At 35.3% G+C, this 13,786-nt stretch overlaps 1 protein-coding gene across 1 annotated transcript in view; it reads right to left on the reverse strand.

Annotated features, from left to right (window-relative positions):
* SLC9C2 (solute carrier family 9 member C2 (putative)) overlaps nt 1–13,786 on the reverse strand; it is a 105,281-nt gene that overhangs the window by 38,181 nt on the left and 53,314 nt on the right. The window contains exons 16-18 of the mRNA XM_074308373.1: nt 10,974–11,172; nt 5,922–6,110; nt 591–740 (exon numbers count right to left, since the gene is read on the reverse strand). Of these exons, the coding sequence (XP_074164474.1) occupies nt 591–740; nt 5,922–6,110; nt 10,974–11,172 (538 nt within the window). The remainder of the gene's footprint in view (nt 1–590; nt 741–5,921; nt 6,111–10,973; nt 11,173–13,786) is intronic.

A 13,786-nucleotide genomic window follows, 5' to 3' on the forward strand; every position in this document is an offset into this window, starting at 1 on the left:
ATAATTCTTTCCATGTCTTTCCAAAAACACTGAACACATTTATTCAATGTGCTGAATGCACATTAAACAATTTGCTATTTGTTTGTATGTTGTTGCTTTTTTCTTTTCCACGGATAGCAGAGTAGCATTTGGGCTGTTCATTTACTATCCTTCTCTTTTGGTTCTATTACTGGTCGCCTCTCCTCCTTTAGTTTTAAACATTTTTGATGATATTTTTAATTTTATTTTTCTTCTTTAAGATTGTCAATGCATTGCTATCTACCTTACCCTTTTTGGACACTTGCATTTGCTAATGTTTTTGATTCTCAGACATGTAGTATTACCAAAGGGATATTGATATTGATGTACTTCTGCAATAGGAAACCATTTGGAAATCAATGAAAGAGCTGCACAATTTCTCAAATATAAACCAGCTTTGTTCTCCTCAAATTGAGCCCAAACTCTGAGTCCTATCTATTACTATAATGCCTCAACATTAAACCTTTTAATAATAAAACTACTGATGTTCACTTGGCCCACACAGCTCCATGTCTACCCAAGTCTTGTCCAAGTACCGCCCAAATTTTATAAATTATTTGTATTCTCCTCACCTGGAATATGGATTCTCTAGTAGAAATCTGTTTAATTAAGAGTTTTGTATCCTCTTGACTTTGGATATATCCCTTTGTGATACAATACATCAAGCTAAGACGTTTTTTGATCTGTTCCTCAGTTACATAAATCAGCATTGGTAGCACCATCTAAAATAGCATGTCAAAGAAATCTCAGATGTAAGATTACATATTAAAAACCAGCGAGTTACCTGGGAAACTTTGCTTGGGAAGATTTTCAAATGCAGTTCTGACAAATTGTTGTTCTTACAATGAATGTTTCTCGTTCCTGCATAGCTGGCATAAGCTTTGTTCTGACACCAAGGCAGCAACTGGTCCCATAGTGCACAGAGTATACTGAACCTGGAGTCAGGAAAACCTGAGTTCAAAGCCAGCCTCAGAGGCTTACTAGCTAAGTAAGCCTAGGGAAATCACTTAACCTCTACAAACCTCAGTTTCTTCATCTGTAAAATGAGAATGATGACAATAATCACACCTACCTCCCATGGCATAAAACAATATAATATTTATAAAGTACTTTGAAAACCTTAACATACTCTATAAGTACTATTATTATTGTTCTAAAAGGAATTAGGGAAGATAATGGTCATTGACATTTGTAAAAATGCCTGAACATCAAGTTTCTATGGCAATTTGGAGGAGAGAAAAGGCATTTCTTTTAAGGGGAAGGATTAGGAAGAGAGGAGATTGCATTTGAGTTAAAAAAAGGTAGTCCTTTTTCTAAATACAGAAAGAAGCTGGGAGCCAAGGGGTTTCAGCAAGTTTTCATTGGAGGATACTAAGAGTGGTTTTGCTAGTGATGAACCAATTGCTTGTTTGAGGAATGCTAGAGGAAATAATAGAAAGTAAGTCAAAACAGGGAGAGGATCCAAAGTCCAAGGTACCAATGGCACTACAATCTATAAAAGAGCCAGTTTCTAAGACTCAAATCACCAAAATCAGAAATCTTATTAGGTTCAGTGGATAAAGCACTGGATCAAAAAATCCAGCAGAACTAAGCAGGATAAAGGATTGTTAAAGAGAAAGTTAGGAATTTGAAATAGGACCAGTAACCAAAGATTAGAAGGCAGGTGGCAAATACCTGTTGAATAACTAGGATAGTGTGAGAGTAAATGTCTTTCGAACTGCTAGTTCAGGCCTCTGTCACCTCCTCTACATCCCACTCCCAATTCCTACATGGTTTTAAAATGTTCACTCACACTTAAAAAAAGTAGCTCCAGAACTTGATATGTGGGAAATAGACCAGGGGAGTTGTGGGAGAAGGGTGGGAAGAGTAGACTAAATAGAGAGAAAAGTAGGAAACAAAGAAGAAAGAAAGAAAGGTAGTCTAGGGAGAGAAAAACACAGGAAAGCTCAGTGACTAGAACAGAATTGTTCTAATTTGACTAGAGCAGAATGAATGAAGGGGAGAAGTAGATTAGGCTGGAAAGGTAGATTGAGTTAAAATTGCTTTGAATGTGAATTAAGGAAGCTTGACCTAGATTTGAGTTAGATTAACAGAATAAACGAGATAAACAAGAAATAGAAGCAAATAAACACAGTAGTCCAGTTTTCGGGGTGGGAGGCTGTATGCTTTATAAAAAAGCCTTTTATTTTTCAAAATACATGTAAAGATAATTTTCAACATTCAGTTTTCATTTTAGCCAAAGCATCCCAATTTGACAACAATTTTTGGAGAAAATAGAAAGCAGTTTCATAAAAATTAAGTTTGAAATGCTGAGTAAAGGGAGCAAAACTAGAACATTGTACACAGTAAAAGCAAGATTGTGTGATGATCAATTATGATAGACTTATTTCTTCTCAGCAATGCAGTGGTCCAAGACAATTTTAATTTTAATAGACTTGGGATGGAAAATGCCATCTGTATCCAGAGACTGAATATGGATCAAAGCATATTATTTTCACCTTTTGTTTATTTGTTTTTTCTTTCTCATAGTTTTTCCTTTTTATTATGAATTTCTTTGACAACATGACTGTTTGGAACTATTTTTTTAAAATGTTCATGTATAATCTATATCAGATTGCTTGCTGTCTTGGGAAAGGGGAGGTAAGGAAAGGAATGACAAAAAAGGAACTCAATATCTTACAAAAATGAATGTGGAAAACTAAGTTTACATGTAATTGGAAAAATAAAATATTATTAAGTTTAAAAAAATTTAAGTCTGAGCAACAGTGAAATTGTTCAGAGAAAACACTTCACTACCAACCAAAGCCAGATAGGCAGACCCAGTACTAAAAAACAAATCAACAAATATTGTTGACTGACAAGAGAATAAAAGAGCTGTTATCACAGAACCTAGGTTCAAATCTCTGCTCTACTGCTTGCCATCATGAGCTTGGGCAAGTTAATGAATACACAGTTTTACTTTCTTCCTCTGTTCAATAAATGAGAGTTGGAGGTGAACAGTGAATCATTTAGAAGTAAAAGGGACTTCCAAGACTCTCTGGACCAATCGTCTCATTTCATAGATGATGAAGTTGAGGTCCAGAGAAATTACAGTTATCCCTTCTACATCGCCAGGATTACAGATGCCATACCACTACCATCTAGAAAATCCATGTAAACTCTTTATCCTCCCTTCATATCAGGAAGAAGTCTGATTTTTTTTTCTTTTATGGGGTGTTTACAGTAGCTTTTTATAAAATTTAAGCTAAGCATTTAGTCACAGGCTCTGCTTTGTCTCCTGGCCTTTGTATGCTACCTACAACTTCCACAAAACTCTCCCAGAATTCCCATTTATTCTCTTATGCCAATCTGCAATATTAAAACTATAGTGGGAAAAGTTGCAATGTGGAAGGGATAATTATAAGTGATTTGCCTAAGATCTCACAGATATTAAGTGTCAGAGAGAGTGTGTTCCTCTCTAATTCTTAAATTCCATTCAACCAATTTTTAAAAACCTTTCTATCTATCACAAACTCTCATAAAATGAAGTCTGATTGTACTTTATGGGGTTTCTTCACTTTTTTGGCTCCTAACCCTCATCAAGAAAATCTGGGAAAACATATGATGTTACTCCCCATCCACCCCAATCCAAAAATTGAGACAAACTCATACTTTCCAGCATACATTTCACAAAATTAAATGGAAACGTTTGCATGAAAGAAGCCCATACCCCAGAGCCTGGCACATTATAGCTATTAATAAAATGTTTGATCCTTGAATACAACAAAGAAAAAGTAAAGACAAAGCCCAATGAGTATCAAAAAACCTGAAGGAACAGATGAATCCAACCTCTTACAAATAAAAATAGGGGCTCCTTTGGCAGAGGTTCCCCCATACATCCTATTTTTACCCACTGATTTCTGCCAAAGAGAAGATAAAATGATTTTTTCCTTCTCTCATTCCAGTCTGTTAGCTATTCTCCATAGCTTCAAGATTTGTAGATTGGATGCTACAAGACAGGAGTAGTAAAAAATGACTTTTTTTTTCCTCTTTGGCCTAAGCAACAAAAAAGGATATTAGTGCCATTAATCAAGAAAATTAAGAGACAGGTAGTGAGTGTGGTGTGTACAGTATGTCTATTGAAAGGAAAATTTTTCATTTGGATTTTCTCTTCCAAGCCAATTCTTTTTCCTTTTTTTTCCTTAGTCCTCAAACCAACATTATCTCAATTATTAATACTGAAGAGTCAGTCTTTGAAACTTCAAATCCTGACTCTGACAACTCCAGTGTGGCTTTGAAAAAAAATTACTTAAGGCTTCCTAAGCTTCAATGGCCTTATCCTTTCTTTAAAAATCTATTCTTAGTTTTCTGATCTATGATCCAAGTAAGAAAGATTGGCCATGTGATACAAAATCCTCGATTTGAGATTCAAAAACCTTCATAACCTAGTTCCCCCCCCTTTCTAGTACTCCTTATACCTACTCCCCATCATGCACTTTTGGATGGTCTCCTCAAATAAGACATTGCATCTCTCCTCTCAAGGCATTTTCTTTGGTTGTCCTCCATGATTGGAATGCTCTTTCTCCTCCACTATACTCACTGACTTTCCTGGCTTCCTTTAAGTCTCAACTAAAATCTTGTCTTTTACTAGACGCCTTCCTCAATGCCTTTTAATTCTAATACCTTCCCTCTGATAATTATTTCCTTTTGTTCTGTATATAGTTTGTACATATTTTTACACATTATCTCCCCCATTAGATTGTAAACTCCTTGAGGACAGGAACTGTCTTTTGCCTCTTTTTGCACCCCCAAGAATTTGACAACTGGTATAGGGAGCTCCCAGAGCAGGAACCTCTATCAATACATTTTTTCTGAAATTTAAAGAGTCTTATGAAAGTTTCCTAGGGTGCTAGAAATGACTTGCTTAGGGCCACTCAAACAATATATGTCAGGGGCAGGTTCCTTTATTTTCTATCTCCCTCTGCTTTTTATGGTCCTATGATCCCAAAAGAATTAACCTATAACACAAGTTAGCATATCCTTACAACAACCTGGGGGGAAGATAAGTGCTCTTATTATTTCCATTTTACAAATGAGGAAATTGAGGTAGACGGCAATAAAATGACAATTACTTACCCAAGCTCATACAGCTTGTGTCTGAGACCAAACAAAGACACTGGAAAGCCAGGCTGCTCAATAATTTCTACAACACATATTCCAGCTCTTGGAGATGTATCAGGGCAAAGTAGGTCTTTTTTTTCCCCTTCAAATATAGATATCCCCTAGAGGGTGCTGTCTATCAGTCATTGATGTTTAAGTGTAAATTATTTTAAACAGCTAATTTTAACTTATCCTTTAAGCACTCGGCCATGTTCTAGCACTAAGAAATGGAATTTTAATTAAAAGCATGAAGGAGAAAGAGGGTGTAATATTAAAGCATGGAGTAATTTTGAGGAGAGATAGATTTGAATGAATTGCTATAATAGGAGACTTTGTACAGCCAGAGGATAAAACGAGAGCATTAAGCCCTAAACGAAGTAGAGCAAGGCTCGCTGCCTTTGGCATGATCCCAGATTATGATTACTCATTCTTGCCTCAAGGATATGTAACAAGAAAGATATTTTAAGGCAATGATAATTTTCTGTGCCTCTTGAAACACAATCAAGGGGATAATTTGTCAGGATTTCCCTAACCGATTTTGGATGTGTCCTTATCCCATATTTTAGCTGACAAGTGAAATGACAGCATTTAGGCTGATTTTTTAAAAATTATGTAACCTCAAGTGTAAACTCTAACTCCTATGCTCATTTCTGGTCATTCTATTTGGCAGTAAGCTAAGATCTCCCTTAATGATTTCTGGGAGACACCATATTTTATCATAACACTATAAGGAAATGGTGATCACTTAAATACAGAATCCTTACCTTAAAAATACGAAAAAATCTTATTATTCTTAAATATCCTAATATGACTGAACACTGAATAAGGACGATATCTCTTGGCTTCTGTCTGATTAAGTGTATGCAAATGATATCGATGAGTCCAAAAATGATAATGTAAAATTCCAGATGGTTCCAACTCTGATGAAAATATTTATTTTTCATAATTATTATCTATTAAGGAATCGAAGCAAAAAAAAAAAAAGAAATGCTATTATTTGGAGTACAATGATGTAGAAAAAAATTAAATGATCACAGAATACAAGGCAATCCTCAGCAAAAATCCAAAATTCCTTTGATGCCCTTTGTTTGAAATTCTGAAAACAATTTTTCCATCAAAACAATGTGAATTACAATGATACTGAGCTAACCCAAAGGAGCCTATTTCACCCAGATGTAATTAAGCAAAATAGAAAAATACAATTGAATGAGAAATCATCATATCTTGCATGTAGTGAAAGTCCTATAAAATCATAGGGCTTTAATACTAAAAAGACCTTAGCAGCCAAGATTGGCCATCTCTCTCATTTAGAGATGAAAAGATAGCAGAAGTAAAATAATTTGGCTTCATTCAAAGACAGCAAGTTGTCAGAGTTAGATCTTCTAACTCAAAATTTACTGTTCTTTCTACCACACCTTGGTGACTCAAGAAGAAAACTTCACAATCTTCAATGTACTTAAATCCTAAATTTCTTAATCTGAAATCAGTAGATAATAATTGAATGAATATGAGAAGGTTAATGGAGATTTTAGTGGATATGTGGAAGGGAACTTTTCAGCACTTACTAGAATTTTAGAAATTTAGAATAATAATAGTCATTATTAGTTTTATTTTCACTCAAAAGTTAAGTTTTTCTTCTTTCTTTAGATGCTAGAGTATTGCTAACATAATTTCCATAGTTTGTTTTGTTTGTTTTTAGCCTTGATTAATGTAAGTTTATACCTCAAAAATAATTTAAAAACAACAACAACTGAGGCAGGCACTTTAAGGCCTTTTACCCAGGGTCACATAGCTAATATATGTTTGAAGTCAGATTTTAACTCAGATATTCATGACTTCATGCTCTGCACTAATTAGTTGCCTGGCTGCAGTGGAATACTATTAAATATTATCTTATTCATATAGTTTCTGTTTCTATATATTACTCTATCTCTCAATCTCTCTTTCTCACAAGACATACCTCCAAAGTATAAACATATTATTGTCTTTATTTTTCTTAGTGCAGACCTGGATTTCATAAATTCCTCATCTATGTATTTTACTCCTATCTGGTCAGATGACAGTGTCTAGTGCCTTCTCCATTATATTCTTATTCAGGTAACTGGAATTTATCTATTTGTTGTGAATAGAAAATTACAAACATGATAATAGCTAATAGTAGCTAGCATATATATAATATATATATATATATATATATATATATATAATCTGTGTCTGTATCTCTCTTCTTCTCTGTCTCTGTGTCGTGACTGTCTCTTTTATTCACTGTCTGTGTGTGTGTATGTCTTTGTCTCACTGTCTGTGTGTCTGTCTCTCTTCCTCTCTGTCTTTTTCTATATATCTCTCTGTGTTTCTCTTTCTCTTACTATCATTCCCCATCTCTGTCTCTCTCTGTCTCATAGTCTCTCTTCTCTCTCTTTCATCACCCCCATCTCTTTGTCTCTGTCTGTCTCTGTGTCTCGCTATCTCTCTCTTATCTCTGTCTCTTTCTGCTTCTCTCTCTCTTTGTCTCTGTGTCTGTCTCTCTCTTGATGTCTCTACATACGTTTGGATGTGTGTACATGTGTGTGTCTGAATGTGTGTAATCTTATTTGATTCTCATCACAACCATAGGAGATAGATGCTATTTTCATTCCTACTTTTACAAATACAGAATTTAAATGACTTGCCCAGGATGACACAACTAGAGAGTTCCTGAAATGGGGATTTGAACTGGGAGTTTTCTGATTTCAGGTCAACTTGATGAGGGGAGCCTGAAACTGAAGGGGGGACCCCAAAATTCTCTCTGAAAACTTCAAGGAGTGAGTCTCCTTGAATCCTGGCCTTACAATGTTCTCTGGGAGCATGTTTCTTGGGGAGCTTCTGGGAGCAGCCTTCTTTTTAGTTCAGTAATCACCATAAGTGCAGCCACATGATAAAATCCAAATCCTTTATTGTCTCTTTCAAAGTCTTATCTCCTTCACTTGGGGCTCGGCTAGTTTTTTGGAGGGCTTCTGGAGTCTTGGTTTCAGTGGAGAAATGAAGGAGAAGAGCCTGCCACCGAGATGGTGTGCGATGGGATGAATCTGTCTGAGTCCAAGGGTTTGTGCTCCAGCCTTCAGTCTCCAGCCTTCTGTCTGCTTGTCTCTGAATCTCCCTGGCTGAGGCTTCTAGTTTATATGCTCCACACCAATCATTATATCACTAGGAAACAATTATTTGTTGTAGGATTAAATCAATGCTAAATTAGATTTAACCACTGTCTCCTCAATTCCACTCAGTACCTTGTTTCAAGTTCTGGCCCGTAACATCTCCTTGTAGGATCAGATCAATCATACTGAACCACGCTAAATTAGATAATTATTGTCTCTATCAATTCCACTGACTCAGTACCTTGTAAGAATCCTTTCAAGTTCAGAGTTCTGGCCCATAACATGGCCTCTGTAAAAGATCCTGAGAATTGGGCACCACCCCCGTTGATAACACTCACTACTGATTAAGCTTCCCATGGAATTAAAGGTCAGCCTAGAGACACTCATTCAGTTCTAAGATTCTCGATTCTAATTCCAGCTCAAGCTGCACCAGCCCCCAAAAGGAGCAACCCCCAGCTTGTAGCCAAGGCCTCAATTATAAAAAGAGGCAACTTGGGGCTCAGTCCTTGCAGAGGACCTAACATGCCATGCCAAGGAATCTCTCCCTAACATGGCAGCAACCCTTTGCCCACTGAAATGATATTCTCTTTCAGCATTACTATGTCTTTATCTTTCTCACCAATTTCCCTAACAATATTTTAAACCTCTCTGCCGCATTTCTCTGCTAGAAACTTTAATTCTCTGCCAGGACTCCTCCACTAGAAATGTTACTTCTCTGTCAGAACCATGCCATCAATGAATTCAGTCTTTCTATTCATGCATAGCAAAGAGTGACTTCCCAATGCCAATAATAAATTTCTTTTACCAGTCTAGCTTTTCGGGTTTGTAAATTCCTTTACAAAGGACCTCTGCGCCTCTAGAAGAGGGTTCCCCACAACTCCCTGCCCTGTGCCGAATCCTAGGGGAATCTAGGGGAGTCAAACCTCTTCATTTGGTTTCCTGAACCCCAAACCTGCCACTAACCTCATCATTTAGTTCCTTGACCACCAGGAGCCCTAAATCTCATCAAACTTATGACATTATCTTCCCCATGTCAGGTTCTCTTTGAAAACAAAGGACAAACAGCAACAATACCTACCATTCTATGCAATTTAGGTGGCATAATGAGTAAGGACACTGGGCTCAGAGTCAGAAAAACTTCAGTTCATGTCCCAATTCATACATTTATTAGCTGTGTGACTTTGGTCAAATTACTTAATGTTTCTCAACATCAGTTTCTTCATCTATATGATGGGGATATTAATAACAGCTACATCATAGGATTTTTATGAGGATCAAATAAGAAAACAGATGTTAAGTGCTTCACAAAATTTCAAGTGATATTATATTCTAGCTTTGATTATTTAGGCTACCCAGATCTTTTAAAATTCTGATTATCTGAGATCTGATTAGAATTCCTTTCAGATTGGTAATGCTGAAACTTAAGATGTAATTAACATTTGGGAACACTGAAAAACAATAAAAGAAGGAAGTATAATATATGGTCAAGTCCCCTGTCAGAGAAAAAAATGAGATGCTCTGGGAAAGACATTAGATTAGGCCATAATTTCTCAAAATAAATTCTGTGAAATCATCCAATATTAACAAATAATTCAAGAGAATTTTTATGCTAGTAGGATAAATATGAAGTATGAAATTATATATATATGTGTGTATATATATGTATATATGTGTGTACATATATGTATATAGAGATGCATACATACCCACACATATAAACCAGGGAAACATGGCATTTGAGGGATATGAAAATAGGCTGTTCCTAACCAGGAAGAATTATTTATCTATTTTGTTGCTACTCTCTTTTGACCTCCTTCCATATCTGAAAGTAGCATTTATATATTTTGTCATCATGCCTCAGAAGTCTAAAATTGTTTCATAGCCTAATTAGTTAGGAAGAAATTTGGGGTTAAAATGGTTCTTCCTGCTGAGAAAATCTTCTAGAATACTAATGCTTTAGTATCCTAACTACTTAAGGAAGAATTCATTTGCCCCAAAAGAATCTGGAATTTGTTAATAATGGCTCCAAAGAATATAACTTATGAGAATTTCCCTTAATTAATTTCCCAAATTAATACCTAGCAAATTCATAGGATTGATTCACTTTGTTGAATCTGTCTTTAAGCAGGAGGGCTGATTGCACAAATAATCATTTCTGATCATCTGGGAAAATGTTCACATCATTTTTCAAGTACACACACACACACAGTTTGTTTCTCCAATGAAATCTAGTTTAAATTGAACATATATAATCCCCTATAGGTTCCAAATCTATAATCAGTCATTTTCAAATAAGAAACAATAAGATGAAGCCCTGTATGATAGGACTGTATGATATTGATTTAATTGTAATCCATTATTGTGTCAGCATTTATGATGTTTATCTTAGCTAAATTATAGACTCTCAGAGTGGAAAAAGACCTCAGAGACTATCTACTCCAATAGATACCTATAAAGGAATCTTTTCTACAAAATTCTCAATATTTATTCTTCTAATCTTCTCTTGGAGATCTATAGCGAGTTCTTTCTTGATCTTCAAAGAAGAACAAATTATATAAAACAATCTAGAATCATGCCAAGTTTTAAAGTAAATGGCATCTAACATCAAGTTAACTCAACTTTGAAGAGATTTTTAAGAAATCTGAATTTTTTATACATGGAAAATATTAATATTATATACTATACCTTTAGTGTTGCTTCTATTATGCTCAATAATACAAAATAGTAGTTCGCTATTATTAGTCCAATCACATAGAAATCTCTTAAATCTGGCCATAGATGTATTAGCATGGGATAGGCGTATAATAATGTGACAATATATCCTGTATACTGAAACTCCTCTGAAAATACAATATGATGTACAAAACCCCTAAATTTAGACTTCCTGTAAAAGAATTGGGATTAAATAGAATGTTAATCAATCAAATTCATTATTAACTAATGCTTAAAAACATGTGTGTGTATTTTAAAAATTCTTCTTCAACATAATAGTTAAAAGTTTAAATTAAAATGAAAAATAAGAATTTGTGATCATTGCACTGTAGAAACATAATTGATAGAGAAAAAAGACTTTTAGAATTACACAATAAGGCTGATTGATGTTGGAAGGGACCCTAAAGATATCTTTCCCATCCCTTCTCAAAGCATGAATCTTCTGCAATACTCGAACAAATGATCAACCAGTCTTTTCCAGATTTCTAGTGGCATAGAACTCACCACCCAATGAGACAATCTATTCTAATTTTGAACAACTTTAATTATTACATAGTTCTTCCTTAAAGTGAACTGGAATCTGCCTTCTTATAATTTCTGCTCATTTCACTTAGCATCACTTCATAAGTCTCCCCAGGCCTCTCTGAAATCATCCTGTTGGTCATTTCTCACAGAATAATAATAGTGTTAATAATAACACTATTTTTGTAGTATTGCTTTAAGGTTTGCAAAGTACTTCATACATTTGTATATGAGGTATATACATAATATATGTATGTATATTTATAATGTACATATATTACTTCATTTGAATCTCACTCCAATCCTATGAAATAGATTTCAATATTATTCTCAATTTTTGATGAGAAAAAGACAGATTATGTGACTTGCCCAATGTCACAGAGCAAGAGTATTTCTGAGGTAGGATTCAAAGTTATATTTTCCTGACCACATCCACTGAAGTCCAGTATCCACTGAAACTTAGCTGCTTCTTAGTGCTGCCCTCTGGGGCAAAACAGAATAAATATAATCCTTCTTCCATATGAGCAACTTCTTGTTGCCCTAAGTCAGAGATAAGGAATTTTTATTATATTGTTATTATAGCTCTTTATTTACAAAACAGATGCATGAGTAATTTTTCAACACTGATCCTTGCAAAACCTTCTGTTCCATTCCCCTTCTTCCCCCACTCCCTCCCCTAGATGGCAGGTATTCCAATACATGTTAAAATATATTTTAAACCCAATATATGTATACATATCCATACAGTTATCTTGTTGTACCTGAGAAGGAAAATAAAAATGCAAGCAAACAACACCAGAAAGAGTGAAAATGCTATATTGTGGTCCACACTTAGTTCCCACAGTCATCTCCCTGAATGTAGATGGCTCTCTTCATTACTGAACAATTGAAATTGGTCTAAATCAATTCATTGTTGGAGAGCCATGACCATCAGAATTGTTCAGCATATAGTCTTGTTGCTGTGTACAATGATCTCCTAGTTCTGCTCATTTCACTCAGCATCAATTCATGTAAGTCTCTCCAGGCCTCTCTGAAATCATCCTGTTGGTCATTTCTTACAGAACAATAATATTCCATAACATTCATATACCATAACTTATTCAGTAATTCTCCAACTGATGGGCATCCATTCAATTTCCAGTTTCTGGCCACTACAAAAAGGGCTGCCACAAACATTTCTGCAGATGTGGGTCCCTCTCCTTCCTTTAAGATCTCTTTGGGATATAAGCCCAGTAATAACATTGCTGAGTCAAAGGATATACACAATTTGATAACTTTTTGAGCATGAATTTTTATTATATGAGAATATTTTCTAAAGAAAAATAAAAGCTAGGAGTCACATAAATATATGCACGACAGTTTGTTCTCACTTAAGCCCCTCCCTGCCTCCTCTCTAACTCCTCCCTAACTCCCTATACCCCATCCCTACTTCCCTCCCTTCTCCCCTTTGACTTTAAAATTCCACTTCACTCAAAACACATAGTTTAATCATATTTGATTTAGCTGTGTCCCTTTCACATCAATAAAAGGCATGCTTTGTGACTGTGATAAATGTCTCATCAATTCTTTATATTCAGAACTGCTCTCCAACACCCTTGATATTCGGGTATTTCATTTACCTGATACTTCTTCAGATATATGTATGTATATCTTTATCCATATTTATTATCTATGTATAAATACTTATATTGTTGTGCCACAGTTCGCTTTTATTGTCCTGCCTCATTTTCCCTAAATTGTTCTGCCTCAGTCCCCCTGGTTGCAACCCCACTTCCTAACCATTAGGACTGAGATAATTAGGGCTGGGAGCCCTGACCATTAGCATTCCATAGGCAGATAAGTTACTAAGAGAAATGCTTACATATCTCTAAGTTCCAGACTTTCTGTCTCTAGTGACTACCCCTTTATTCCCAATTTATCAGAATATATGGTCCTACCCCCAACCTGTCAGAACCAAATTGATGGTTCCTACCTGGAAATTTCATACTCCACCTCTTGCCTTTGTCTCCCCTGATCACTTGAAGCCATATATAAATCATTGAAATCTCTACATTCAATGCTGGATTCTTTGAGATGAAAACAATTAAGTTCTGGAGGCAGAATGGATTTTGCTCTGCCTCCAGACTATCTCTCCCTCCCAGAAACCCAAATAAAATATTAAAAATTCTCTAACCTCTATCTTGCTTCAATTTCTCCAGCATTACAATATATAAAACACACACACATACATATTAATACAGATATATTGATTTATAAGTGTGTAT

The sequence above is a fragment of the Sminthopsis crassicaudata genome, chromosome 4 (assembly GCF_048593235.1).
Source record: "Sminthopsis crassicaudata isolate SCR6 chromosome 4, ASM4859323v1, whole genome shotgun sequence".
Taxonomy (NCBI): domain Eukaryota; kingdom Metazoa; phylum Chordata; class Mammalia; order Dasyuromorphia; family Dasyuridae; genus Sminthopsis; species Sminthopsis crassicaudata.